This window comes from Pectinophora gossypiella, chromosome 28, assembly GCF_024362695.1.
Source record: "Pectinophora gossypiella chromosome 28, ilPecGoss1.1, whole genome shotgun sequence".
Taxonomy (NCBI): Eukaryota; Metazoa; Arthropoda; class Insecta; order Lepidoptera; family Gelechiidae; genus Pectinophora; species Pectinophora gossypiella.
The window spans coordinates 963,216-989,708 of NC_065431.1; the positions used below are offsets into that span (position 1 = coordinate 963,216).

Consider the following 26,493-nt stretch of genomic DNA (forward strand, 5'->3'; position numbering starts at 1 on the left):
GCTTGTCGATGAACTTAAAATAAAATTAGATGGTGTTTACAGCAATTAGCACCATTGTGTTGTATAAGAAAACCTGGGAGTTATAATGGCCACATCGAAGCAATTCATCAAAGAAAGCAATATTTGACAGTTGTTTGCACTGCGCACCTACTTTTACCTCTATATGCTCAAACGTGACACTCTGGCAGAATTGTAATCACACAAAAGCCATCATCATCATCATCACCAGCCTATTAACGTCCCCACTGCTGGGGCACGGGCCTTCCCTATGGATGGATAGGGAGATCGGGCCTTAAACCACCATGCGGGCCCAGTGCGGATTGGTGGTTATTAACGACTGCTAATGCAGCCGGGACCAACGACTTAACGTGCCTTCCGAAGCACGGGGGAGCTCGAGATGAACTTTTTTTTTGTGGTCACCCATCCTATGACCGGCCTTTGCGAAAGTTGCTTAACTTCAACAATCGCAGACCGAGCGCGTTTACCGCTGCGCCACCGAGCTCCTCAAAAAACAAAAACTGTAACTTAAACATGATAAAATACCTAGCACCTGATTTGGAGTGTGGAGAGGCTGGTGATCTGCCATACAGGGCATCCTAGTACAGACACCAGTCTCTCATACAGATGTTATAGTTATGCCTTTGTTATGTCGTTATGTTGTTTGTTAATCTGTCTGTGTGGGTCTGTGTGGCAGAAAATAAGGCTTTATTTATTATTATTTATTACAAAAATCCCTTTTCAGGCTTGAATCACCTGATTGTACCCGAAAAAGTAAGATGATTCCGTGCTTCGGAGGGCACGTTAAGCCGTTGGTCCCGGCTATTAGCCGTAAAAACACCTCCACCAACCCGCAGTGGAGCAGCGTGGTGGAGTATGCTCCATACCCTCTCCGGTTGATTGAGGGGAGGCCTGTGCCCAGCAGTGGGACGTATATAGGCTGTTTATGTTATGTACAAAAATCCCAAAATTAAAGTACTTATAGATTGGGAAAAAGTCACAGTGCACGCTTAAACCGCTGAGGTTGAACATATCTTCGCTGACACACTGACCGCTGTTACGTAACAAGGTAAGCCGGTTCGATGTAGCCCGGTAAACATGTTTGTAGTCTTCTTACCTACATAACATAACATAAACAGCCTATATACGTCCCACTGCTGGGCACAGGTGACCCCTCAATCAACCAGAGGGGGCATCCACCACGCTGCTTCCCTGCGGGTTGGTGAAGGTGTTTTTAACCCCCGACGCGAAAACGACGGGGTGTTATAAGTTTGACGTGTCTGTGTAAATAACATAACAAATACTTTATTACACAAATAGGAAAAAAACAAAAGAGAAATAGAATGAGTACAATAGGCGGCCTTATTGCTAAGTAGCTATCTCTTCCAGGCAACCGTTAAGTATAGGACATATAGAAATGTGTATGTGTCTGTCTGTGGCATCGTAGCTCCCAAACGGATGATCCGATTTTAATGCGGTTTTTTTTGTTTGAAAGGTATATCAGTCGAGAGTGTTCTTAGCTATGTTTGGTGGAAATCGGTTCAGGTCTTCAAGGTTATCAGGTCGTTTGTTAAGTGTGATAGGAATGTTACACGCTCAGTTTGCTTGCAAGCATATGTGGGATAAGTTATTTTTTGCTTTTTATAGGGTTTAGCATTTTTAACCTTTTGTCATAATAATTGAGTACTTTTTTTTGGTCGGGGGCTTTTTAAATTTTTAATTTATTTTTTTATTTATTACTAACGTAACCAAGGCCTTAACTTTCTGAAACGGAGAGTGGTGTTTTCTGGACAAATCGACTGAATCAAGCCTGCATTGTGGTCTTCTGGTCCACCACCTTTCTTCTTAAACTTTAACCTAATAGTAGGTACATTCATCGCAAGATGAACTAAGTACCCACACCTCACCGAGCTTTCTGTTAGACCAACGTGATAGGTGAGCCGTATCGCCGTCTATAATGGTCGAGACAACTGTGTTAGTGAAAACTGCACTTAAGATTTAATGAATAACTTATTGACCTGGTGCAAAGTTCGGTACTGGGTTTCAAACCGGCGCTCCCCGTTTGAGAAGCAAGCTAGTGAACAACAGGACCACAGTGATTTTTGATTAAATAAATTATAAAATAAATGATAAGTACCTAGGGCTAAAAAAAAGAAAATAAACTAAACCGATGAAAAAGAGCTATTATACTGTAGACGAATTTTTAATTTTAATACACACTTCCTCTCTTCCCTTCAACGTTGCTGTTCAGCGCTTATCGCTATCGACCCACTAGGGTCGATTAATTCTTTCAAATATTTTTCCTCTCAGACGACGCCCCGAGCCGAGGTTCGCGTCCAACTGGGCACCCTCAGGCCTGTTGTCTTAAACGTTGTACCGGGTGAGAGCCTTCAGCGCTCCCCATTTGTCCGGCCAAGTAATTAATGCCATCTGCGGCAAATATACAATAAGTCACGTCAAAAAAGAAAGGTCTTACTTTAGTCGTCAATCGTATGGCGTCAGACGTCACACACACAGATGCGCGTGTACGATAACGTCAATGTGTAGTGTCTGTGTAAAACGAGGTGTAGTGTCTGTGTTTGTATCAAGTGTCCGGGGTGTAGAAGGTTCTTTTCCCCGGCTATACAAGTCCTCTCCGAGAATGGTTGGTGCAAACGCATCGCGAACTTACGTAACTTTCTTTACGCAACTTTTTCTTAAAACGCCCATGTTTTTGAAGTGTTAAAAACAAAACCCAGCATGACTTATTGCTTACTAAGAAACATGTAAATATGTTAACAGATTTATGTCTGTTATGTGTATGTGTGTTGTTTATAAGTTTATATTATATGTATGAAGTAATATGTATGTTGAAGAGCTCGGTGGCGCAGCGGTAAACGCGCTCGGTCTGCGATTGTTGCAGTTAAGCAACTTTCGCAAAGGTTGGTCATAGGATGGGTGACCACAAAAAAAAAATAGTTTTCATCTCGAGCTCTTCCGTGCTTCGGAAGGCACGTTAAGCCGTTGGTCGCGACTGCATTAGCAGTCGTTAATAACCATCAATCCGCACTGGGCCCGCGTGGTGGTTTAAGGCCCGTTCTCCCTATCCATACATAGGGAAGGCCCGTGCCCCAGCAGTGGGGACGTTAGAAAGAAAGAAAGAAAGAAAGAAACATTTATTATTTACGTTAATGGGCTGATGATGATGATGATATATATGTATATCGTTATAGTGAAAACCATACAAGCGCTATTTAGAAAAATCACTAAAAAAAACTAACTAAGTAATAAAATTGCTATCCATAAGTCGTACGGCTGATGAAATCTACGTATTGTCCCGTGTCTAACAGGGTCCGCTTACCTAACCTGAAGATTAGACAGGTCCGGTTTTTTTACAGAAGCGACTACCTGTCTGACCTTTCACCCCGCAAAGGGAAAACCAGCCCAAGACAGGTTAGGTCACATACCTTCGAAAATGCAATTCTCGCGAATGTGGATTCTTCACGATGTTTTCCGTCACCGCTGAGCATGTGATAATCATTCATGATCCAAAAATGAATTCGAAAACAAATCCAAAAGTCTATTTTAAATAAATTAAATTCATCTGTTTTTGGGTTTATGTGTATACAGATTTCTTCTTCTTCTATCGTGTGAGGTGGAGTACCAACCTCATCAAACCTGGTGTCAGGGTTACCATTGAGCCGCCAAAGGCCCCTGACATGACTCATGTAACGACTACTTACTTACATCAGTATGTAATAACCGGGACCAACGGTTTCCTGACACACTTCTCTTGCTTCCTCCACATTCATCAATCGTTTCATACACGCACGCCGGTTCAGAGTAGATCGTACTAAACGTTTTCTAAGGACATCTCCAATTTGGAGTTCAATATTACAAAATAAGTTCTATTTACTTAATTATGGTGTCCGCTTGCCATTAAAATTGTATATATTAAAAGCATCGGACAAAGATCATAGCAATTGACAACATTTCAAATTTTTAAGCCGTGGTTTTTTTGTGCTATTTCGAAAGTACTTGTTTAAATAGAAGACACGTATTTTTTCTTTTCAAGATTTTTCCACTAAAAGTTACAAAAAATATTTTTTGAAAATTGGATTCTGCCATTGATAGAATGAAGGCAGTATAATGTAATGTACCTTTGCATGCGTATTTAAAACAAGTCGCAAACAAAGTGTCATGTTATGTATGACATTTACTTTTTTTATATTTTTTATGTAAAGGTCTGAACTTATTATGCCTTCCTCTTCTGACCTCGTGGATTTTTCATAATATTTCTATTATTACTGAATTAAAAAATCTGAAAAAATGTGTTTTGTGTAAATCATAGAAATATCTCGAAATGGTTTTCGATTTAAGGCACCTTAGTAAAAATGAAATGTTGTCAATTCAAGCCAAGGTTATATTAGGAATCTGTCTCTCATAAATTTACATAACAAAGATGAATGAGTGAATAATATTGCACACACAAACACAGAACACAAGGAAAAAACTCAAAACCAACCGGGGCAAAGGCAGCTTAATCGCTAGAAGCGATCACCTTTAGACAACTTTCGACAGGGGAGATCCTATCCAATTCAATCTAGCCTACAAGATCCCACTGCTGGGCAAAGGCCTCCCCTTCCTCTTTCTAATTTTCGCGGTCATGTGCGTATAGTCACGAGTACTAATATGTAAATTTTTTGAAACCATGTCACATTAACTTTTTTGACAAATTAAACCGTAAGTCTCATTAAACGTCAAATATGATAGTGCGACAGGGTTCTAAAGTGGGTGCATGATATTGCTCTTGACTGTACTCTAGCCAGTCCTATCCGGAGGGATAGGAGAGATATTTATACTTATTTCTTTAACAATACCGCGCGATAGACAAGTTAGTTACTCTCTCTCTTTATTTAAGAGCTGTCCTCTTGTCGGTGGAGTAATCGCCTTCAATACTCCATAGATAGGGCGTGTAGAACGGTGGTTGCCCCAATCGCCTTCCGTTAATCCTTATAATACTACTTATATCACTAATATTCATACACAAGAAACGGTAAAGGAAAATAATTATCACCAAATACTTGCTACGACTCAATTCAAGTTAGTTTCAACCCAGGCAAAAACTTGTGGTATCAAAATTTTTAGTCGAAACGAAATTAATTGAAAGAAATCAACAATCACAAATCAGAATCATTTATTCAATGTAATTATCATTGATACAAAGTTGATCAAGGTCAATTTATCATTTTTTTGAATCTACGTCATTGCAAGGTGTTATGGCGGAGGAGAAGAAATTACAAGAAACTGCATTGTGTATACTGTACATATACCTTCGGGGATACAGCTTATTGTAGATATGCCATCTGCGGCAAATCTACAATAAGTCACGTCAAAAAAAAAACTATGTTATGTATGTAGTTATGTTCATATAAAAAACATAAATACACACATAACCTCACGTCCATTTCCCACCGGGGTAACCAGAGACATATCGCAAACAAGAATAAGTAATATGCTTTTTATTACGGCTACCTCTTATGAAACACTTTCTCTTCGAAAGGAATGCAGTTATCGTAAATAACAATAATTTATATGTAATATAAAATGTTATTATGTTATTTTACAAGCCAAAGCTCGTGTTAAAAAGTTGCAGGGTTGCCACATCCCGGATCTTTCGGGTTACCGTTTATAGTGAGGGTTAGTCCGTCCGGTCACAGAATAAGAAATAATACTACTTATAGAACGGCAACTCTCCGCTCCCCACCAGCGGCTGAGCTAGGTTTACCTCACCCCCTCGGTCTTTAATCTTCAATCGTATGGCGTCAGACGTCACACACACAGATGCGCGTGTACGATAACGTCAATGTGTAGTGTCTGTGTAAAACAAGAGTATTTGTATGAAGTGTCCCGTGTGCGTACGGTCACAAAGCGTTCCAAAAAAAATGACAATAAACTCGAGGCAGCTCTGCCTACCCCTTTGTATATTATTATTTAACTTTTTTTATTATTATTTTTTTTTTATGGATATACGCGTGATGGCGTTTGTGTGTTACATACAGAGGTCATAAGTTTAGAAGGAAAAGATAAATTACTTTATCGACACCTACAAGAAATGTCAAATTAAAATTTGTTATAAATTTTATGTTCATAATTCAACTGATTAATGTTATTGAATAAAGTTTAAGATAACAAGCGTTATGCATTAGTCGTAACAATTTTGGTGACAAAATTAACTTGTCATGCTACCGTTGCGTAACTTATAGAGATAATTCACACGAACATTCCGTTGCGTTGTCGCAACTCACTAAAAAAACACACATAACATAACATAAACAGCCTATATACGTCCCACTGCTGGGCACAGGACTCCCCTCAATCAACCGGAGAGGGTATGGAGCATACTCCACCACGCTCCAATGCGGGTTGGTGGAGGTGTTTTTACGGCTAAAGCCGGGACCAAGGGCTTAACGTGCCCTCCGAAGCACGGAATCATCTTACATTTTCGGACAATCAGGTGATTCAAGCCTGAAAAATCCTTACCAAACAAAGGACAGTCTCACAAAGTGATTTCGACAATGTCCCCATCGGGAATCGAACCCGGACCTCCAGATCATGAGCCTAACGCTCTCTGTTATACTAAAAAAACAACGCTCTAAAAAGTAACTTCACATCGTCCTTCATTATGCGCACTGCTAGGGAGTAGAATTCTCTGCCGTCTTCTGTATTTCCGAATGCATATAATCCGGGTGCTTTCAAGGCCAGAGTGAACAGGCACCTTCTGCGAGCTCCGTCTTAGGCCTCGTCAATGGCTTTGGGCAAGTCTGGGGCCAAGAGCAAACCCATCAAATGTAAAAAAAAATAAAAAAATTCGCTTCTGCCCGCCCCGTTAGAAATTATGGGCGTGAGTATGTAGATATATAAATATAACATCATATTAGGTAGCGAAGACGTATCGATTCCGATGACTGTTACCGCCCACGTCATGCTTCGATGAGATAAGGCAGAGGTGCCGAACATTTGGTACGAAAATTAAACAATATTTTTTTTGTATAACGTCACCTTATAGTGAAAACGAGCTTTTTAAAAAATCATATTTGGATGTGATTTTTGTTAACGAAACTGCGTAATAGACAAGCTATTTTTAATCCAGTAAAAAATAAATTAATAAGGATAATAAATGTCTATTTCTTCCATCAGGTATCGCTACTGTTGAGTTTTCTTAAAATATGACAGTTACTCATTCTATTTGAGTAAACAAACATATTGTTTTGGTTATATGTTTACGCTATAACCCTTTGCGCAGCGTTTAACTGCAAAATATGAATGAATATGGGTAGCTTAAGGTATTTTATTAATTGTTATTTATTATATAGGTAGTAGTTAACGTAATGTAACTTGTACCGTCCGTTCTTTAATTGTGTATGCTTGAAAAAGTAGAATTTGGTGATACTTACTATTTTTATGCACTGTAATCTGCAATGTACCTAACCTGAATTCATGCAATAAATGTTTATTATTATTATTATAAATCAAAGTGTTATATTTATTCCCTAAAGGTCAGAAAGAAGTAAACGTCGAAAAACTTTTTTTCATTCAAGGCAACAACATAGGTATTCATAGTTATTTAAAGAAGTGTAGGGTTATATCACACTGTTTCTTCAGAAAATTCTAAAACTACACACTTTCTAAGTTTAAAATTAAGAAAATCTTTTTAATTTAAAGATTTTTACCAAAATACTCCTTTATATTTTTTTATTTTTTTTGGCTAGACGGCGACGTATTTTTTTTATAGTAAAAAATTACGTACGCACGTAGTAGTGTCAATTTACTCATAAGTTTTGTTACTGAGCTGTCAGTGTTACTTTTTATTAAAAGTTTATAAATCGAACCGAATGTTGTCAACACCTGCATTGTGTTATATCACGACTTTCATCTGTGAAGTTCGACCTTGCGGGGGCGGTGCTAACACCTCTTTTAGGCAGCCTAGGTTAATCTGACCTATTTAACCTGTGATTTAACGGTTAGTAACACACGCATATGAAGTACTAATGTTTTCCCGCGAATTCGCTCGCGTTAAATTATATAATAATTAATTAAAAAAAATGGAGATGATGATGATGATGGGATTGGAGATATCCTTAGAAAAGGTTTAATACGATCTACTCTGAACCGGCGTGCGTGTATGAAGCGATTGATGAATGTGGAGGAAGCAAGAGAAGTGTGTCAGGTTAGAAGCAAATGGACTATAGTCTCTGCTTACCCCGGTGGGAAATAGGCGTGAGTTTATGTATGTATGTTAAAAAAATGGAGGAAGCAAAAGAAGTGTGTCAGGATAGAAGCAAATGGAATTCTATAGTCTCTGCTTACCCCGGTGGGAAATAGGCGTGAGTTTATGTATGTATGTTAAAAAAATGGAGGAAGCAAAAGAAGTGTGTCAGGATCGAAGCAAATGGAATTCTATAGTCTGCTTACCCCGGTGGGAAATAGGCGTGAGTTTATGTATGTATGTTAAAAAAAACAATAGAATTCTCTGCCGTCTTCTATTATTATTATTATTTGAGAATTGTGAGGGCCGGACTGAATACAGCCCGCGAGATGACTGCGACCTTGCCAGATCTATTGTGACCTAAATCCCTACATTTAGAAAACCTCCTCTAGACCGATCCGTTCGAAGAGATCCAACGTCTTTTTGAAAGAAAGCTCTGCCGTCTTTTATTTCCGAATGCATATAACCCGGGTGCTTTCAAGGCCAGAGTGAACAGGCACCTTCTGGGCGAGCTCCATGTTAGGCCTCGTCAATGCCTTCGGGCAAGTCTGGGGCCAAGAGCAACTCCATTAAAAGTAAAAAAAAATTGGAGTAACACGGTTTCCCCTTTCCTGATGTGCCATTTTTAGCTTCCTCCCTTGAAAACTGCCAATAGTTCCATATAAAATTTCACCCCCTCTTTGAAGGGGTTGGGGGCAGAAAAGAGGGTTTACTTACCGGACAATTATTTTTTTTAATTTATTGTTAAATTGGTAAGTACAATTTTATTTCTTACAATATTAACCCGCCAAACTGTTACGTTTGATGGCGAGATGCGCTTATCTAATAAACATAAATTTCTACTCACCTAGATAAATAATAAAATAGAAAAACCATAAACATCAAGGTAACTTACAATATATAAGGTCCAAGAAACCCATCGCTCAGCTTAGATACCATTCTACATAGTTCGAACATAACCCAACGAGAACGTTAGGTACTAAATTAGAGAAGTTCTCCGCTAAGCTGTGAAGAACCCTGTGACTTTAACATTCCTACACTTAATTTAGGATCCTCTCTTAACAATTTTATTTCGTTAAATATTTTCGGCACCATGTATTTTGTGGCTCTTTCCCCATAATAATAATTGGGTGACCCTGCAATAACCTAGGCTCACAAAATGGTTTTTGTGATGTGTCCCCACCGGGATTCGAACCCGGGAGCACTGGATACCATGTAGTATAGCACATAGTTACCACGCGTAGCCACTTACGTGTGGGTAGCTTTATTTAAGTAGAGCCTAATGCCATTCATCATCATCATCATCACTAATTTAAGAGCCACGCTCTTTATTTATTTTATTTATTTATTTTATTTCACATATACATAGTCATTACAGATAAACCAAATCGACAATGTATGCAAACTATTTACTAAAAAAACTTTAGACTGATGTTAGTGAATTCCGCCAACGAACATGTATATAATCTGTGTCCGGGTTTTCTTGAGCTATTTCGTTAATCGCGCGAGTAGCCCGGGCAATAGGTGAGTGCTTCCTGAGGTTGGTACGACCAATACCTACTGCGAACATTGTAGGAAGACGCCTAGCCGAATGTTCAATATTGGGTACAATCAACCTTAGACATTTAAGTAAGTATATCAGGGTTGTGGATGTATCATCCTCCATGCTACTTTTAGGGAAAAATAGGACAGTGGTTTCCCTCTTGCCTTCCGCTCAACCTTCCTACTGCCATTAACCGGGCACAAAACCTGGAAACCACGTGATATCAATTAACTATGATCTAACCAAATGCAGAGGTTTAAAGCCCGTACCAGGATTCAAACCCGTGACACTCATAGATAAGAATAGGCTTTAATGTATGACCGTGGCCGGCATACCACAGATTCAAAATTAATATTTAAAAATCGCACCTTTAATATGAAGGTTATACGAGTTTGTTTAGCTTGACTAAACATTATGCAATGTTTCAAGTATTTGTGATGGCATATACATTATACAGGGTGTTAGTGACATCGTAACGAATACTTAGGGGGATGATTCGACTCATCATTTATTTATTATTTATTTATAAAGGTACATACAACATTACAGTGTAATCCAATGCGCTGTATGACGAGAAAAAAAGACAATATAAAAACTAATATAACACAAAATAAACAATGAATGAAAGAAACAAAAAGAAAAATAAGACTATGAACATGAAAAACAATAAAAAATAAAAAATTACAATTTCAAAATTAAAAGGTAAACTATCACAAAAAAAAATAATAAAAAAAATAATAATAATGTAAAAAAAAAACAAAACAGTAAATCATTAACAAATCTTCTCGCAAAAAGCCAAACACTCTCTCCATACACTCCACCATCTGTCAGCGAACACATCACAATGTGGTGTCATCCTGAGTTTTGAGAATTTCCAAAGTACTTACAAATATACTTTATATATTTATATAAATGGGAGGACCTGGCCAGTGACCGGAATAAGTGGAGGACGTCTTTGGCCGATGGGTGTAAAGCACACGATAAAACCTGGTTCCAGACTCTAGCCGACAAGCGCGAGAGGCGACATAGAAGTAAGAGGGCCGATTTACCACCTACACCATCTAATAACCCTCAACTACAATGCCAGTCGTGCGGCCGCTACTGTCGCTCTCGGATTGGACTTTACAGCCATTTTAAAAGCTGCCACAGAAACGCTGTTTGAATCTGATAAAGATGTAAAGGCCTGAGATGATGACAAATAATAATATACTTTATTGCACACAACATACTAAACAAGTTTTACAGAAAACATACACGGCGGTCATGATCCCCTCTCTCTCTCATTTTCTGGGTGACAGATTGGGTCATGAGTGGCCACTGCAATTTTATCAAATTCTCTATGGAGATAGTTTGTCTGCGACCTGATATAAAAGGGATTCTCTTAAAATGCATAAATGGTTTTGTCATAATTTTAATTATCATAATCCTTTTCGCATAACGTTTTTAAGCATAATAGTACTTTCCCATAATAACATCTAAGAATACTATTTTTGGACTAATATTTGTTGGTATAAATTTGATTCGTATATAATTAGGTATCCATAATTCTTTTTTAGAATAATAGTGTTTTGTCATAATTTTTACAAGGCATAACAGTAGGTTAGGGTGCGGCGGGTGTGGCCCTTGGGCCACCCCTACGCCGCCAGCATGTTTATCTTACACACGAAAAGTATACTGAATGATCACCAACAGCATGAAATAGAGTCAAAAAATATAAAAAGTCACAATCATGAACCAAATGCAGCCAAAGAAAAAGTAAGTTTCGGAAATGTTCAAAGTTGTGCCAAAACTTTTCTTATTCGGAGTATAGTTTTTATGCTTATAATACTTATGCTTAATATGTCATTATTGTCATTAATTATTATGAGTTTCAAAATTATGCTTAAAAAGTTATGACAAATTAATACTATGCGTAAGTAATAATAGAACAAGTAACATTATGCCATTACATAAAAAAAATATGCGTAAAAATAGAGAACCGATATAAAAGCTGGATGCACTCTGAATCATGGTCTGAATCACCCATCAAAGTTTTCGTTATGATGCCACTAACACCCTGTATAGGCTGCTTATGTTATATTTATGTAAAAACCCAACAAGTTACCATAGCAACAACATTATTACTTAAAAAAGGAACAATAAAAAAGTAATAACTTCATATTCAAAGGATTCTTCGTAACAAATAAATTATAAAAGTTATCGAAAGGTCAACATTATTGGCATGTGTAAATAATTAAAGACACAATGGCCCCGATTACTGCAGACACCTCCTAATTTTATTTTAAGTTATACCTGTCATTTTCTTATCCGCCGAAAAGGAAAGGGACAAATGATTGACAGCTTTTAATTTTAAGAAGAATGAGTAAATTAATGAATAACCCGTACGAATAAAATGTACATCTCGCTGGTATACAATCCATTTGACGTGCTGTGTACTTAATTCTGTCGGGTAATAACCAATAGGCCGATGTAAAAATTAGATGGTTGTTTTAGATTTCTGCTTAAAATTTACGTGTGTAGCATAAATTTTATGCCTGTCGATTACCTGTCCCTTTCTTTTTCAACGGATAAGAAAATGACAGGTATAACTTAAAATAAAATTAGGTGGCATCTGCAGGAATTAGCATCATTATTGGCGTGTGTAAATAATTAAAAACACATGATACCGGGTTCTTACCGCGTTAATCAAGGATATGAGACTCCCGATATTTCGAAACTGTTGCAAGTGCCATGATCACGGGATGGCTGATGAAATTGGAGTTAAGTAGCTACCACCAACCTTCGTAATCCTATTCATCATCCGCTCTACTAGACACGTAATCAACATAACATTCCTTTCTCATTTTATTTTTATTCTGGTCACTATATCGTCCAAATAACATCCATTCTAAAATACGAAAAATAACAAAATGAAGTCATGATTCATCTAACACAAATCCAGTTCAAGATAAGCGGCCATATTTGGCTTCATAGTGGGCGCAGAATCCATTATTATGTCATAAAAACATTTTAGACAATTTGATAATAAGCTCGATAGAATACTTAAATGGAAAGTGGTCTGTATAAATCAGAATTAAAATGGCTCGAATACTTAGATATCTGGGACATTAAGGCGATTCTCACACTGCCCCGTAAGATGCAGCGTTGCGCGTGGATGCGTGTTGCATACAATGTAGCTGCTTCTTTCTAACGTTGTTAAAGGTGCTCAAAGACACATTTTCAGTTAAAAGTAAATAAAAATCACGCTTATAATCGCTAACAGGACATAGCAACAATCTGAAGACAAAACTTGCAGTCACTTTTGGTATTCGTATTTTAATGAAAGTACATAGATTTCAAGGAAAAAGTTATCCCCAAACACTGTTGGTGATTCATACTATTGGATACTAAAATAAAATCTGTCTTTGAGCACCTTTAACAACGTTAGAAAGAAGCAGCTACATTGTATGAGAATGTCAAATTTTCCTTCAAATCTGTCTGTCTTGCAATCTTTGAGGGCTAATTACTTAGTTTTATGTCCTTATTAAGGGTACTTTTTTTGGATGTTTCTAAAAGCCTATTAAATGGAGCAGTTTTTAGAAATACTTTCAGGGTCCATGACAATCTCATGTGTTTATTATTCTTCGGCGAAGTTTTAACAACTATAAAAATTTTGGTCGAATTCTCACTTTGACTTCCGATAACTTTTTTTTTATCTTTGATTTATCTTTGATTGAGCGGTACACAGCCTTAGGCATAGTTGTGAAGTAAAATAAAATAATTATTAAGAAAGGGATAGCGACAAAATGATTATTTCTGAAGTAAGGTAGAAAATGTAGAAAAAGGTACAAAATGGGTCATATCTCCTAAACCGTAAATAATTGCTGAACATACATGGGAGTGTTTCTGGTAGCTAATGAGCCCCTCTATCAAATTTTTCATTTTGAACCTGAACTTCTGGGCCACCCTGTATAGAAAATATTTCGTGTGTGCGTTGACTTCTGATGTAATGTCATTATAATGTATATATATGTAATCCGTGTCTGTGGTGTCCTAAATAATAAATGTTTCTTTCTTTCTTTCTTTCATTCAAACACAATCTAACTCAAAAACACACTTACACACACACACACACACACACACACACACACACACACACACACACGCATACACACACACACTCAAGAGTACTTACTAGTTTATAATTTTATTTGATTGTCTTTTTATTGTTTCTTTTTTCTATCTAAAGTTACTGTATAATTCTATTTAATGTCCTCCAGCCCTCGTTGACAATTACTTCTGCACAATATCCCAGGAAGAGGAAATGACTGAAAACCAGCGCTGGATGGCGCCATAGCATGGCTCCATCACAGCACAAGCTGAGCCATTTCCCTTTGCCCGTATTCGCAATATTCATTGTTATCTAGTTCATATAGCAAATGTATTGAGTAGCTCGGTGGCGCAGCGGTAAACGCGCTCGGTCTGCGATTGTTGAAGTTAAGCAACTTTCGCAAAGGTCGGTCATAGGATGGGTGACAACAAAAAAGTTTTCATCTCGAGCTCCTCCGTGCTTCGGAAGGCACGTTAAGCCGTTGCGCGTTGGACCCGGCTGCATTAGCAGTCGTTAATAACCACCAATCCGCACTGGGCCCGCGTGATGGTTTAAGGCCCGATCTCCCTATCCATCAATAGGGAAGACCCGTGTCCCAGCAGTGGGACGTATACAGGCTGTTTATGTTATGTTGATATAAACTACCATATCCGACATATTTCATATTTTATTGTTCCAACTGTCAAATAGCCAATTAAACGATGACCTAACTCATAAGGATCGAACAAATACTTCATATTTTCTACTTAAAAACTTTATCTTAAAAACCCAAACTACCATCCAAATGTCATGTTTTTAACATAAAATAGTTAAAACAAACTTATTGTTGCAGTTGGAAATAAAAAAAACACTTAAAACATTTCTATGAAATCATATTTCGCGCGGCGCAAAACAAAAGTTGGTAACTCATTAAAATTAAAATATGCTACCTTGAACTATTAGATGGGTACCTACTTTAATACTCGTGTATTATGTGTGTATATTTTTTTCTAAGATTCTTTTATTTTGTAGTTTTTTATTTTCAAGCTTCCGTGTGCTTTCTTGTCTTTTTTTGTGTGTGAAATAATGTAATTATAATCAATTATTCCTTAGGCACATTATTAATTTTAATACAAACTAGTCGACAAAATCAACATAACATAACCCGCCTGTATCTCCAAAGTGGTAGACAGGGGTACAGAGATAGCATAAACCTACCATCTCTCGCCAGCTATATTTGAAGTCCCATTATGAGGAGAACCTAGTGTCATTAACGGGGTACGGTCCTGGAAACCACGTGATATTAATTATCTACGATACAAACATGACTTTAAACACATCAGCGAACATGACTGTTGACAATTGCAACATAAAAATACCTTTTAAAAAAAAGGTTGTAAAAAATATTAATTCTTTACTATTTTTAAATTAATTTTGTATTCATCGATCTTCTCTTACTGTCGGACGTGTTTATAACCTTTGTAATTACAGGTGAAATAATCAATCCACACATTTAAGCAATGACTGTTGGCGTATTCAATCTTATTCCTATCGGCCCCCTAGAGTCGATTAATTATTTCAAATATAATCCTCTTACATGACGCCCAGACGAGGTTCGCGCCCAGCTGGGCACCCTCAGACCTGTTGTCTTCAGCGCTCCTCATAAGCGGCAGACATTCCTGATTATGGGTCTGCAATTTTTATTTTTTGGCACTTGACAACAAGTAAAAAAGTGGAATAACCAAAAAGAAGTCTTTGACTCATTATGTGATTGTCACGCTATAAATATGACAATATTATGCAAAACTGCCTATCTGTCTAGGTAATCTACATAAAATTAAGATATAAATAAAAAAGGTTGATTTATACTTCTAGATTCAAAAATCAAAATATTTATAACGTTTTTGCTTGATAATTTAACACTTAGTATATGATAAAAAAATAATATAGGTATCTAATAATGATGACGTAATGACTCGACACAATCACAGTCTCGAGACTTGAAAGAAAAATCTCGATTTTACCGTGTGCTGACTGTGTGTAAAACCCGTGCGTGCAAACGACACAGAGAATCCGAAAAAAAAAATCAATTTTCTGGCATTTTGAATAATCTAGTACGTGTTAGGTGCGTGAATATTTACAATTGATTAACTTCTTCTTATTTTAATCTTATTATCCCCTGCTGGGATGTAGGACTCAAACAACAATTTCCACTCCTCGCGATCTTTTGCTGTCTCTGTAGCTTGCTCCTAAGACATGGCGAGAGTTTTAAGTTCTCTGTCAACCAAGCGCCGCCAGGTTCCTTATTATACTTATTTCTTATTTTTTTATAATCACTCAAACTGACTTGCGTTCTTATTTTTATGGTTCAACGTCAAACAAAAAACTAACCAAACCTTATTTTTGTTCCAGAAAAATGAAGCCACTGCTTCCAGTGGTGGCGTTATGCCTCCTTGCCGCTTGCCACGCTGCTCCCGAGAACATTGAACAGGTCAAAGAACTGCCACAGAGCAAGGAACCCATAGTAGAAGCCGAAGAAAGCCAACCCCAGACCAGAACCGAAAGGTGCACAACGTGCGGTGTTGGTGGCAGCTTCAACCTTAATCTTAAGGCTCCAAATGTATTGGCTCAGCTGCAAAATATCCCTGGCGCTGAGGTACATACACAGCAGTCCTTTGAAAGCTGCTCATCCGACAAAGGATGCGCAGGATTGAAAGTCAAGGACGGACGCGTCATCGAAAGGTTTGGAAATGCTGACGCTTTCCGAGCGGCAGCCGCGGCCGATACCGGCAACGAATTCACTTTCCACGCAGCTGGAAACTTAGCCAATGTATTCGAAGGAGGCATCCCTGGACAGGGACCTTATTGGTGGATGAATGAGAACTCACCTTTCAAAAATGGCGCAGCTGGTGCTGCTGGCGTTTCTGGTGGAAATTTCGAGAAGTTCAGCAAGTCGTCGTCCAGCTTCACAAGCTCTGGTAGCGCGGCAGGCTTGGGAGGTGGTGCTGGTGGTCTGGGCGGTGGTGCTGGTGGTCTGGGCGGTGGCGCTGCAGGCGCTGGCACAGGATCCGGAGCCGCTTTCGGAGCCTCAATCGATTTAGCCGCAAACCCCTTCCTCAACGGAGAATTCTCGAAAATCGCCGGCGGATTCGCTGGTGGCCAAGAAGTGAAACCTTCATCTTTCCAATCCTCGTCTTTCGAGTCTTCCTCCTTCAGCACTTCAAGCAAAGGTGACCTTGACTTGAGCAAGAACCCATTCTTAAACGGAGGATTTAACAAAGCACAAGGATTCCAAGCTCAAGGAGGCTTTGGTGCCAACAGTGGCGCATCAGGGGCAACGGGAGCAGGCTCAGGCTTTGGAGCCGGCCAGAACTTCGGAGCCGGTAGTTCTCAGTCATCGTTTGCGTCAGGAAGCAAATTTGCGTCTGGAGGATACACTGGCTCTTCGCCATCCCCCTTCACAGCCTCCACGGCTGGAGCCAACGTCAACCTGATCCAGAATACACAGAAAACGAACGAATTCGACTTTGAGCAACAACAGCAGACTCAACAGAACATAGATGAGGTGTTCCAGGGTACTGGAAACGTCCACGCTCACGAACACAGCGGCGGAGAACTCCAACAGACCTGTGCTGGACAAGGATACGTCTGTGTTCACAAGGCCCAGTGTAACAATGGTGTTGTGAACACCAACGGCGCTGGACTCCTGCAGGCGAAAACGAAGGTATGGAGATATTTTCTTTACGTCTTTATCTGATTACGATTACGACTGAATAACAAAACAGTCTGACGTAATTTTTGTTCACATGTGTTTTTTTTTTTAAATCAATTCATTTATTTGCAGTAAATGTGGTACATTGGTTGTTATATATGACTAAACTAGCTTTTGCCCGCGACTTGTCCGCGTGGCGTGTTATAAAAGAGAGATATTTGTGTGTGTGGGAGTGCATGTCAAATTTCAAGCATCTAACTTATACAGTTTAGATTTTTCATACAAAAAGATTTTCTCGCTAATTGCCGTTCCCGTGGAAATTTCGGGAATTCCTTTCTTAGTGCACCTCTACGGGACCTAAGCTACGTCACTTCCAAATTTCAAGTGCCTACGTTTCGCCGTTTAGGCTGTGCGTTGATATGTCAGTCAGTCAGTTTCTCCTTCTATATATTATTTAGATTAAAGTTTCACACATTTAACCAAAACAATATTAGTATGCAAATACAGAGAGGTCGTGCAACATACATTTTACATTTCATACAACATACGTTTCAAAAGAAGTTGTATTTACCGGAAAACGCAGATTTGTGTGTATTCAGTAGAGCCACAACTTACCGAAATGCCAACGCGATGGCGCTTTTAAACATGAATTCACCACACATTTCATATAAAAAACAAATGAAGAAATATAACATAGCATGACGCTTTCATAGTGTACGCAGGCGGAGGTAGTTTGTCCGGTCAAGTAGATAATGACATTTGCGGAAAATCTACAATAAGTCACGTTAAAAAAAAAGAAAAAGGATGTGTAGTATATACGTATTAGTGATGTGCCGGATCGTTAAAAATGTATATCCGCGGATACGGATCTGAATACGGATATTTATTGTAAAGATCCGCGGTTACGGACACGGATATAGATCTTTATTTTCTTAAAAAAAAAGGATTAAAGTTTTAGTTATTTCATTTTTATAAGAGTGATATTTTATCTTGCTTTCATTATAAAGATCTATCTATCTAATTGTTTGCAATATAAAGGTGCCAAATATTTGTTTTTAAGAAATAAAAGCAATCTGAATGGAATTTTATAGGTTTTTATTTAATAATTCTACTTAATCACCTGAAAAAGATCCGTAAAAGATCCGCGTGAAAAGTAACGGACACGGATACGGATTTTTTTTTTATCTTGGATATCCGCGGATACGGAAACGGATATACGGAACATCACTGATACGTACACAACGACTATGTATACTCGCCAGCTATGTCTAAGTCTATGATCTATGATCCAAACATGAATTCAAAGTCATAAAGTCGAATTTAGAAAATATTTATCAGACATATTGTAATCTCGTACTAATAATTTCGATCAATAATACTGTACTTAACATTCAAAAATACTTAGAATATTTTTTTCATTACCCGTGGCCTTAAATCTTCAAATATCAAAAGTAAAAGGTCAACTTGCTAAAAATCAGCTGTTTAAAGGTCGGCCATATTTGTCCTCCATTTTTATTATTGTCAAGTTACATCTATTTGCAATCGGCCGTTTTGAGCGGATTTCATGTCATTATCTGATTTTGATCGAAATTATCTTTTTATGGGTTGTGGCGTTTTGAATGAGCTGACTAAATCTGCGATGATATTTCACTGTGATATTTCAATGTTACAAAATGTGATGTATTGTTGACAACAGCCTCTGTGGTCTAGTCAGATCAATGGGTAACGTGCCTTTCGAAGCACGGATCATCTTATTTTCGGACAATCGGGTGATCAACCTGCTATGTTGTAACCGAACCTCACGAAGTCATTTTTATGATATGTCCCCATTAACACGTTCACTGTGTATGAACCACATATGAGTCAAAATATTTGAAACCCATACGTGTATGACCTATATGTGGGGCACATTTTTTCTTGCCGTAATGTGTTTATTGAAAAATGACAATGCACGTGAGGGGTTGATATCTAATTTTCAGTAACACAGTGAATGTGTTAAGACTCTCTGTTAAGGCTCATGAACCCTATGGTACAAAAAAACCAGGTATGCTCAAAGTGACAGCTAACATTTCAAGATTAGCCCAGCTGACGTCATCCCACCCTGCGTTGCCATTTCGTAAAAAGTTACCCACGACCAATGTTTTCAATTTACTTTCCAAGGCAATTTTAAACTTTTAAGAAAGAAAGAAAGAAAGAAAGAAAGAAAGAAAGAAAGAAAGAAAGAAAGAAAGAAAGAAAGAAAGAAAGAAAGAAAGAAAGAAAGAAAGAAAGAAAGAAAGAAAGAAAGAAAGAAAGAAAGAAAGAAAGAAATAAAGAAAGAAAGAAAGAAAGAAAGAAAGAAAGAAAGAAAGAAAATATTTATTTCCATATTGGACGCCACATTTACAAACTTACATTACAGAAATAAAAAAAAATAGAAAAAAAAAACAAAGACAAAAAGACAAATAATACAGACATTAAATACAAAATGGAGGCGCCCAAAATAAAAAAAGGATCTCCCTCAGCATAATGCCGTGACACGTGCTTAGGTGATTACACGTGATTACGTGACAGGCGCTGGTGTTATGGGAGACCTATCGAACGTGAGCCACGGACACACCAAACTCAATTACGTACCTACTTATACTATACAATAAAGAAAACATACTATGATGAAAAAGCCTAACTTACAGTTGTAATGATTTTTATATATGTGACAAGTAATAGCAATTAAATACATTAGTCAGTAACTCACTGACGACCTCCGTGGTCCAATGGTTGAGCGTTAATGTCACGATCCGGAGGTCCTGGGTTCGATTCCCGGTGGCAATACATCACAAAAATTACTTTGTGGTCCCTAGTTTGGTTAGGACATTACAGACTGATCACCTAATTGTCCGAAAGTAAGATGATCCGTGCTTAGAAGCCACGTTAAGCCGTTGGTCCCGGTTACTACTTACGCTCATAAGTAGTCGTTAATGAGCCATGTCAGAGGCGTTTGGCGGTTCAATAGTAACCCTTACACCAGGGTTGTGAGGTGGAGTACCAACCTCATCATTCTACAATATAGAAGAAGTAATTCACTTAATTTTCAATAATATGGAATGTTGTAGTTACCAATTTAATGGTAAGTAAGTATTACTACTACTTATCGTGTGGGTTATGAGGTGGATTACCAACCTCATCAACCCTGGAGTCAGGGTTATTAATGGTAACACTTACGTCATCGAACGGCTAGCAATGGCGGCTTTTCATAGGATTGAGCCTGGTTTTATTATACCATTCATTTCTTTAGCCATAGAGGCAGCCAATCAGCTCGCGACACCAAACACTTCAGGACCCCGATACCGACCCCGCCGGCGTGGTCGACGATTTCCCTCATTCAGCGCTTATCGCTATCGACCCACTAGGGTCGGTTAATTCTTTCAAATATTTTCCTCTCAGACGACGCCCTGAGGCGAGGTTCGCGCCCAACTGGGCACCCTCAGGCCTGTTGTCTTAAACGTTGTACCGGGTGAGAGCCTTCAGTGCTCCCCATTTGTCCGGCCAAGTAGTTAATGCCATCTGCGGCAAATCAACAATAAGTCACGTCAAAAAAAATGTTATACCATTCGCTCAGCAAATTAACCTTACTTACGTTTTTAATGGGCTGCTAGCGAATACATATTTAATGGGCTGATGGAGTCGTTAGGATGTCCCCAGGCATATCTTAGCGGTCAAGGCAGGCTACAATAGAATACTTATGCCATTTTAACACGTTGACTGTCCAGGCCAAATCCAACAACCTTCACGTGAAGTCCCGCGGTGTTTTTATTAAAGGTAGTTGGAAATATTTCACATTTAATAAATTTATACTAGAAATATCCGACACTGTAATATTTCAGTTATTTTCAGCATGTATCTCGTACGATGCAGGGACGTCGATGCATAAAATGTGGGTATTCGTTTAAATAATTATTTTAGTTTTCTTACGTGTAGTTACAGAAAAATAATGATAAACATCAGTTAATGATTTATAAGCATCGTAGATTTATTGTTGCACAAAATAGTTAGCAAAAATGAGTTCCCGACCGTTAAGTGATGCCAATTTATTGCGTAAAAAAAATCTGTTGGATCATTGGTGTTTTACTTTCCTTAATATCTACCCTAGACGTCCTAATAATATTTATTTCCCTAACTCAGACGTCCTCGCCAATAAACGGCATACAGTCTGTAAGCCTCCTTGCATCACTTGTGATGCAAGGACGTATGGTGAAAGATCAATTTGTATCATATGTGATGCAGGGACTGTCAACGTGTTACAGACTAAACACATAAACACACATACATAAACTCACACCTATTTCCCATCGAGGTAAGCAGAGACTATGGAACACACGCTTCGATCATGACACACTGCTGCTTCAACTACATTGAACGATCGTACAGAACAGCAAATTAAAAAAAAAAACAAAAAAAAAATAATTAAAACACATAATAAGGGGTGTTTCCGCGTTTAAATCAGGGATATGAGACTCCCGATATTTCGCGGTAAGAACCCGTTATTATGTGTTTTAAATATGATAATAACCGCGTAAACCTAAAGCACTGTATAAAAAATATGTGTGTTTTAAACATACATCATCATCATCACTAATTAAGAGCCACGCTCTTGTCAGTGTAGCATTCTCCATGCTACTTTTAAGGGAAAAAATAGGGCAGTGGTTTCCCTCTTGCCTTCTGCCCTTTAACATACATACATTTAAACATACAACCATACAATTATTCACGCCCGTATCCCTGTCGGGGTCGGCAGAGCCACAAGTCACAATAGAATAAAAAGCATAGAAAATAGGCGGACTCATTGCTAAAAAGAAATTTCTTCCAGGCAACCTTAATGTGAAAGACGCTGTAATTAAGAATAATAATCGGGGAGGTGACATATCACAAGCACGCAAGTCAATAGACAACCATTTTTTTTTGACGCGACTTGTTCTATTTTGCCGAATATGGCGTTATCTACTTGGCCGGACAAATGGGGAGCGCTGCTATATAATATAATATGGAAAAAAAACTGTTACGAGCAATGCGAATGTATTTTTAATTAATTGGTAGGCGGTTAAATGAATGAAAATACTTTCGTAAGAAGGTAACATTATTTAAAGAATTTTAAGTATAATTTTATGAATGAATGTTGGAGTAGTAACTATTAAGTGGTATCCTGGTTCGATGCGCGGTTAAGTATACCAACTCATCTTAATAGCTCGTTTCTTTTATCGTCCTCACATTGTACAAGCTATAAATAGTTTATATTTATAATTAACATAGTAATCTCTCGTTTAAAACATGTTTAAATTGAATGTAGCTAACGCGGAATTGAAGAATGCGGTTGGAAGGGCCAAGTGAGCGCGTAACGCGCGCCATACAAGTATGAGCAAATAGATCATACTACAACTTTGCACTCCACTCGTCCGCAAACATTACGACCGACTTTTTTTTTTTTTTATGACGTGACTTATTGTAGATTTGCCGCAGATGGCATTAACTACTTGGCCGGACAAATGGGGAGCGCTAAAGGCTCTCACCCGGTACAACGTTTAAGACAACAGGCCTGAGGGTGCCCAGTTGGGCGCGAACCTCGGCTCAGGGCGTCGTCTGAGAGGAAAAATATTTGAAAGAATTAATCGACCCTAGTGGGTCGATAGCGATAAGCGCTGAATGAGGGAAATCGTCGACCACGCCGGCGGGGTCGGTATCGGGGTCAATTACGACGCACGGAGCTCCGCGATAGTATATTAAAAGGTCGTCTTGTGCATTATAACCTGCAGGTTAATAAGTCAAATATCGACTATCATGCAAGGAGATCCTTCATTATCGCACCATAGTATGATCGGCTATTTATAAAAAAAAAAAAACATTTCTATGCAGTGTCTTGCGAAATTTAATGATAAAATTGCAGCCTACTTACCATATAAAATATAGTATACTCTACATTGCGGGTAAAGTGGCTACGGAATTCGAGAAGCAGTAGAGCTATTGTATGTACTTATCTGTTTGCAAAAGTAGTGGTTACATGAGCCATGTCTGGGGCCTATGGCGGCTCAATAATAACCCTGACACTAGGTTTGATCCGAAGCACGGATCGTCTTACTTTCGGACATCCGGGTGATCAGCCTTTAATGTCCTAACGCACGTTAAGCCGTTGGTCCCGGTTACTACGTACTGTTGTGAGTACGTTGTCGTTACATGAGTCATATCAGGGGCCTTTGGCGGCTCAATAATAACCCTGACACCAGGGTTGATGAGGTTGGTAATTCACGTCACAACCCACACGATAGAAGAAGAATATAGTTATTTACTAATTATTCTTTTATCAAATGAAAACATTATTTGACTACCGTCTCTATCATCATCATCACTAATTTAGAGTCACGCTCTTGTCGGTGTAGCATTTTCCATGGTACTTTTTAGGGGAAAAATAGGGCAGTGGTTTCTCTCTTGCCTTCCGCCCCGCAGTACTCTGTCTGACGAGACGTTGCCCAGAGTAGTCTATTTCAAAGCCTTACTAGGACTCCTGTCCTCCGCCTCTACATAGTACTGACAGTTACTGCTGCCCTCTGTCAGGTTCCAGAATACAGTCCCTGTGACTTGCTCCTTCCGTCCTGCATTGCCGTACCGATGGCTCCCATCTCCGCCTCTGCAACCGTTGAGGTCTTCACCCGGATAGGGATCCGGGTCCCCTGGCCTACCGTTTCCAATTAATTTAATTCTTAACGTGTTGATAACACTTCATTAACGGAGGCTTTTTTATATTCAATCCTTATGAGTAATGATTTCGACCTTGTCTATTTTACTCCGCAAATAGATTAAATTTGTTTTGATTCGCAAAAGTTTTACAACTGTCAAAATTTTACGAGTTGATTGATATTACCTACTTAGTTTGTTGAAAAAAACGTTTTTTTAAGTACTTAACGTAATAAATAAAATATTTAGTTAGTTAACTGTTTTTTTAACAACATAACATATTTTTTTGACGTGACTTATTGTAGATTTGCCGCAAATTACATTAATTTTTTGGCCGGGTATAACATAACATAAAACTCACGACTATAACCCAAATCGGGATAGTCAGAGGTACCTACATCCGTTATGATGATGATGAACTAAGTACCAACACTTCATCTTTTTGTACCGGGTGAGAGCCTCCCCATTTGTCCGACCAAGTAGCTAATGCCGTTTGCGGAAAATCTACATTAAGTCACTTCAAAAAAGACTGTCGATTGTCAAAATCGTTTGCAGCTTAGCTAGTCCCGTTGTGGTCACAGGTTCGAATCCAGGCCGGGTCTAAAGCAATGAATTTTGAAATTGGTTATTTGACGAGACTAATTATAATTTAGCCTCAGGTGGCCCAAACTACTCGGCCGGAAGGCATTAACTTCTTGGCCGGAATATTAACTTCTTGGCCGGAAGGCATTAACTTCTTGGCCGGAACATTAACTTCTTCTCCGGAGCATTAACTACTTGGCCGGAAGTGATTAATTACTTTGCCGGAATGGCTCCGCCCGCACCGTTAAGAATCACGTGCGCGATTCATACATGTGTTTTTTCAGTACCTACGTCAATAAAGTTGATTTGCTCGCTAATTATCTAGAAATCCAATCAATGTTTAATTATTAGATTACAATGATTCTCACAGGGCACTTCAAGGAATTGTAGAATATGTTGTAACTTGTCTACTATAGTATACTGTAGAATAGTTGTAAGACATGAGAATTTACTTCATTCTTTCGAAACGAGGAGCGCTGGTACAGATCCCGGACACTTCTTACAAAACACCTCGTTTTACACAAAAATCTGTGTGTGTGACGTCTGACGACGTTTGGACGAATTTTGGCTGTCAATTTGACAACCAACAACAGGAAGTTAGTTGTCAAATTGACAGCCAAAATTTTTTTTCGTTTTGGTTTTCCCCGAAGGGCAAGGCAAAGGGAACTATGCCCATACAGCCATGTCTTATGAATTTTTTTTCTTGATGATGATTAGTGAAATGATGAAAGTTGATGACGATGAATGATGAAACCTAAGCCCCCACCCTCAGAGCGGACTCCTACTCCGAACCCCAAACGAATTAACTCAAAAGTCCGCATAAACTTTTGAGTTATGAAGCGGCTTGTTGGCACGAAGCGAAAATAGATAGATACACTTTGTTTATTGAATATTCCGATATAATAACACTATCGCGAATGTTTTCCGACAAACTTAATGCGATCATTAACCATAAAACACCACTTCGTATTAATTATTTAGATTATACAATGAAGAAAGCAACCGCCCCGTTTCCGTTCCCGCCAAAAAGTCCCATTTGCTTTGCGGGGAAAACCAACAACAGGAAGTTGGTTGTCAAATTGACAGCCAAAATTAAGTAATGATGGTGTTGCCATTAACAGCCCCCGTGGTCTAGTGGTTAGAGCGTTAGGCTCACGATCTGGAAGTCCGGGTTCGATTCCCGATGGGGACATTGTCGAAATCACTTTGTGAGACTGTCCTTTGTTTGGTAAGGACTTTTCAGGCTTGAATCACCTGATTGTCCGAAAAAGTAAGATGATTCCGTGCTTCGGACGGCACGTTAAGCAGTTGGTCCCGGCTATTAGCCGTAAAAACACCTCCACCAACCCGCAGTGGAGCAGCGTGGTGGAATATGCTCCTCCCCCCTCCGGTTGATTGAGGGGAGGCCTGTGCCCAGCAGTGGGACGTATATAGGCAGTTTATGGTGTTGCCAACAGTTAACGGCCCACTGGGATGAAGCTCGAATGAAACATACATAATGAGAAGGCTGCATCTTCAGAAATTACGACGCTAATTAATTTTTTTCCGTGAGATGTCCATTGTGCTGTTTCGTTTAACTCTACCGACCTATTGTTCTCTGTAGGGCCACTTTTTTCCAAGATATCGTGATTTTTTTTCAA

At 38.6% G+C, this 26,493-nt stretch overlaps 1 protein-coding gene across 1 annotated transcript in view; it reads left to right on the forward strand.

The window, feature by feature from the left end:
• LOC126379073 (fibroin heavy chain-like) overlaps positions 1-26,493 on the forward strand; it is a 73,231-nt gene that overhangs the window by 21,211 nt on the left and 25,527 nt on the right. The window contains exon 2 of the mRNA XM_050027635.1: positions 16,270-17,581. Within this exon, the coding sequence (XP_049883592.1) occupies positions 16,274-17,581 (1,308 nt within the window). The 5' untranslated portion in view covers positions 16,270-16,273. The remainder of the gene's footprint in view (positions 1-16,269; positions 17,582-26,493) is intronic.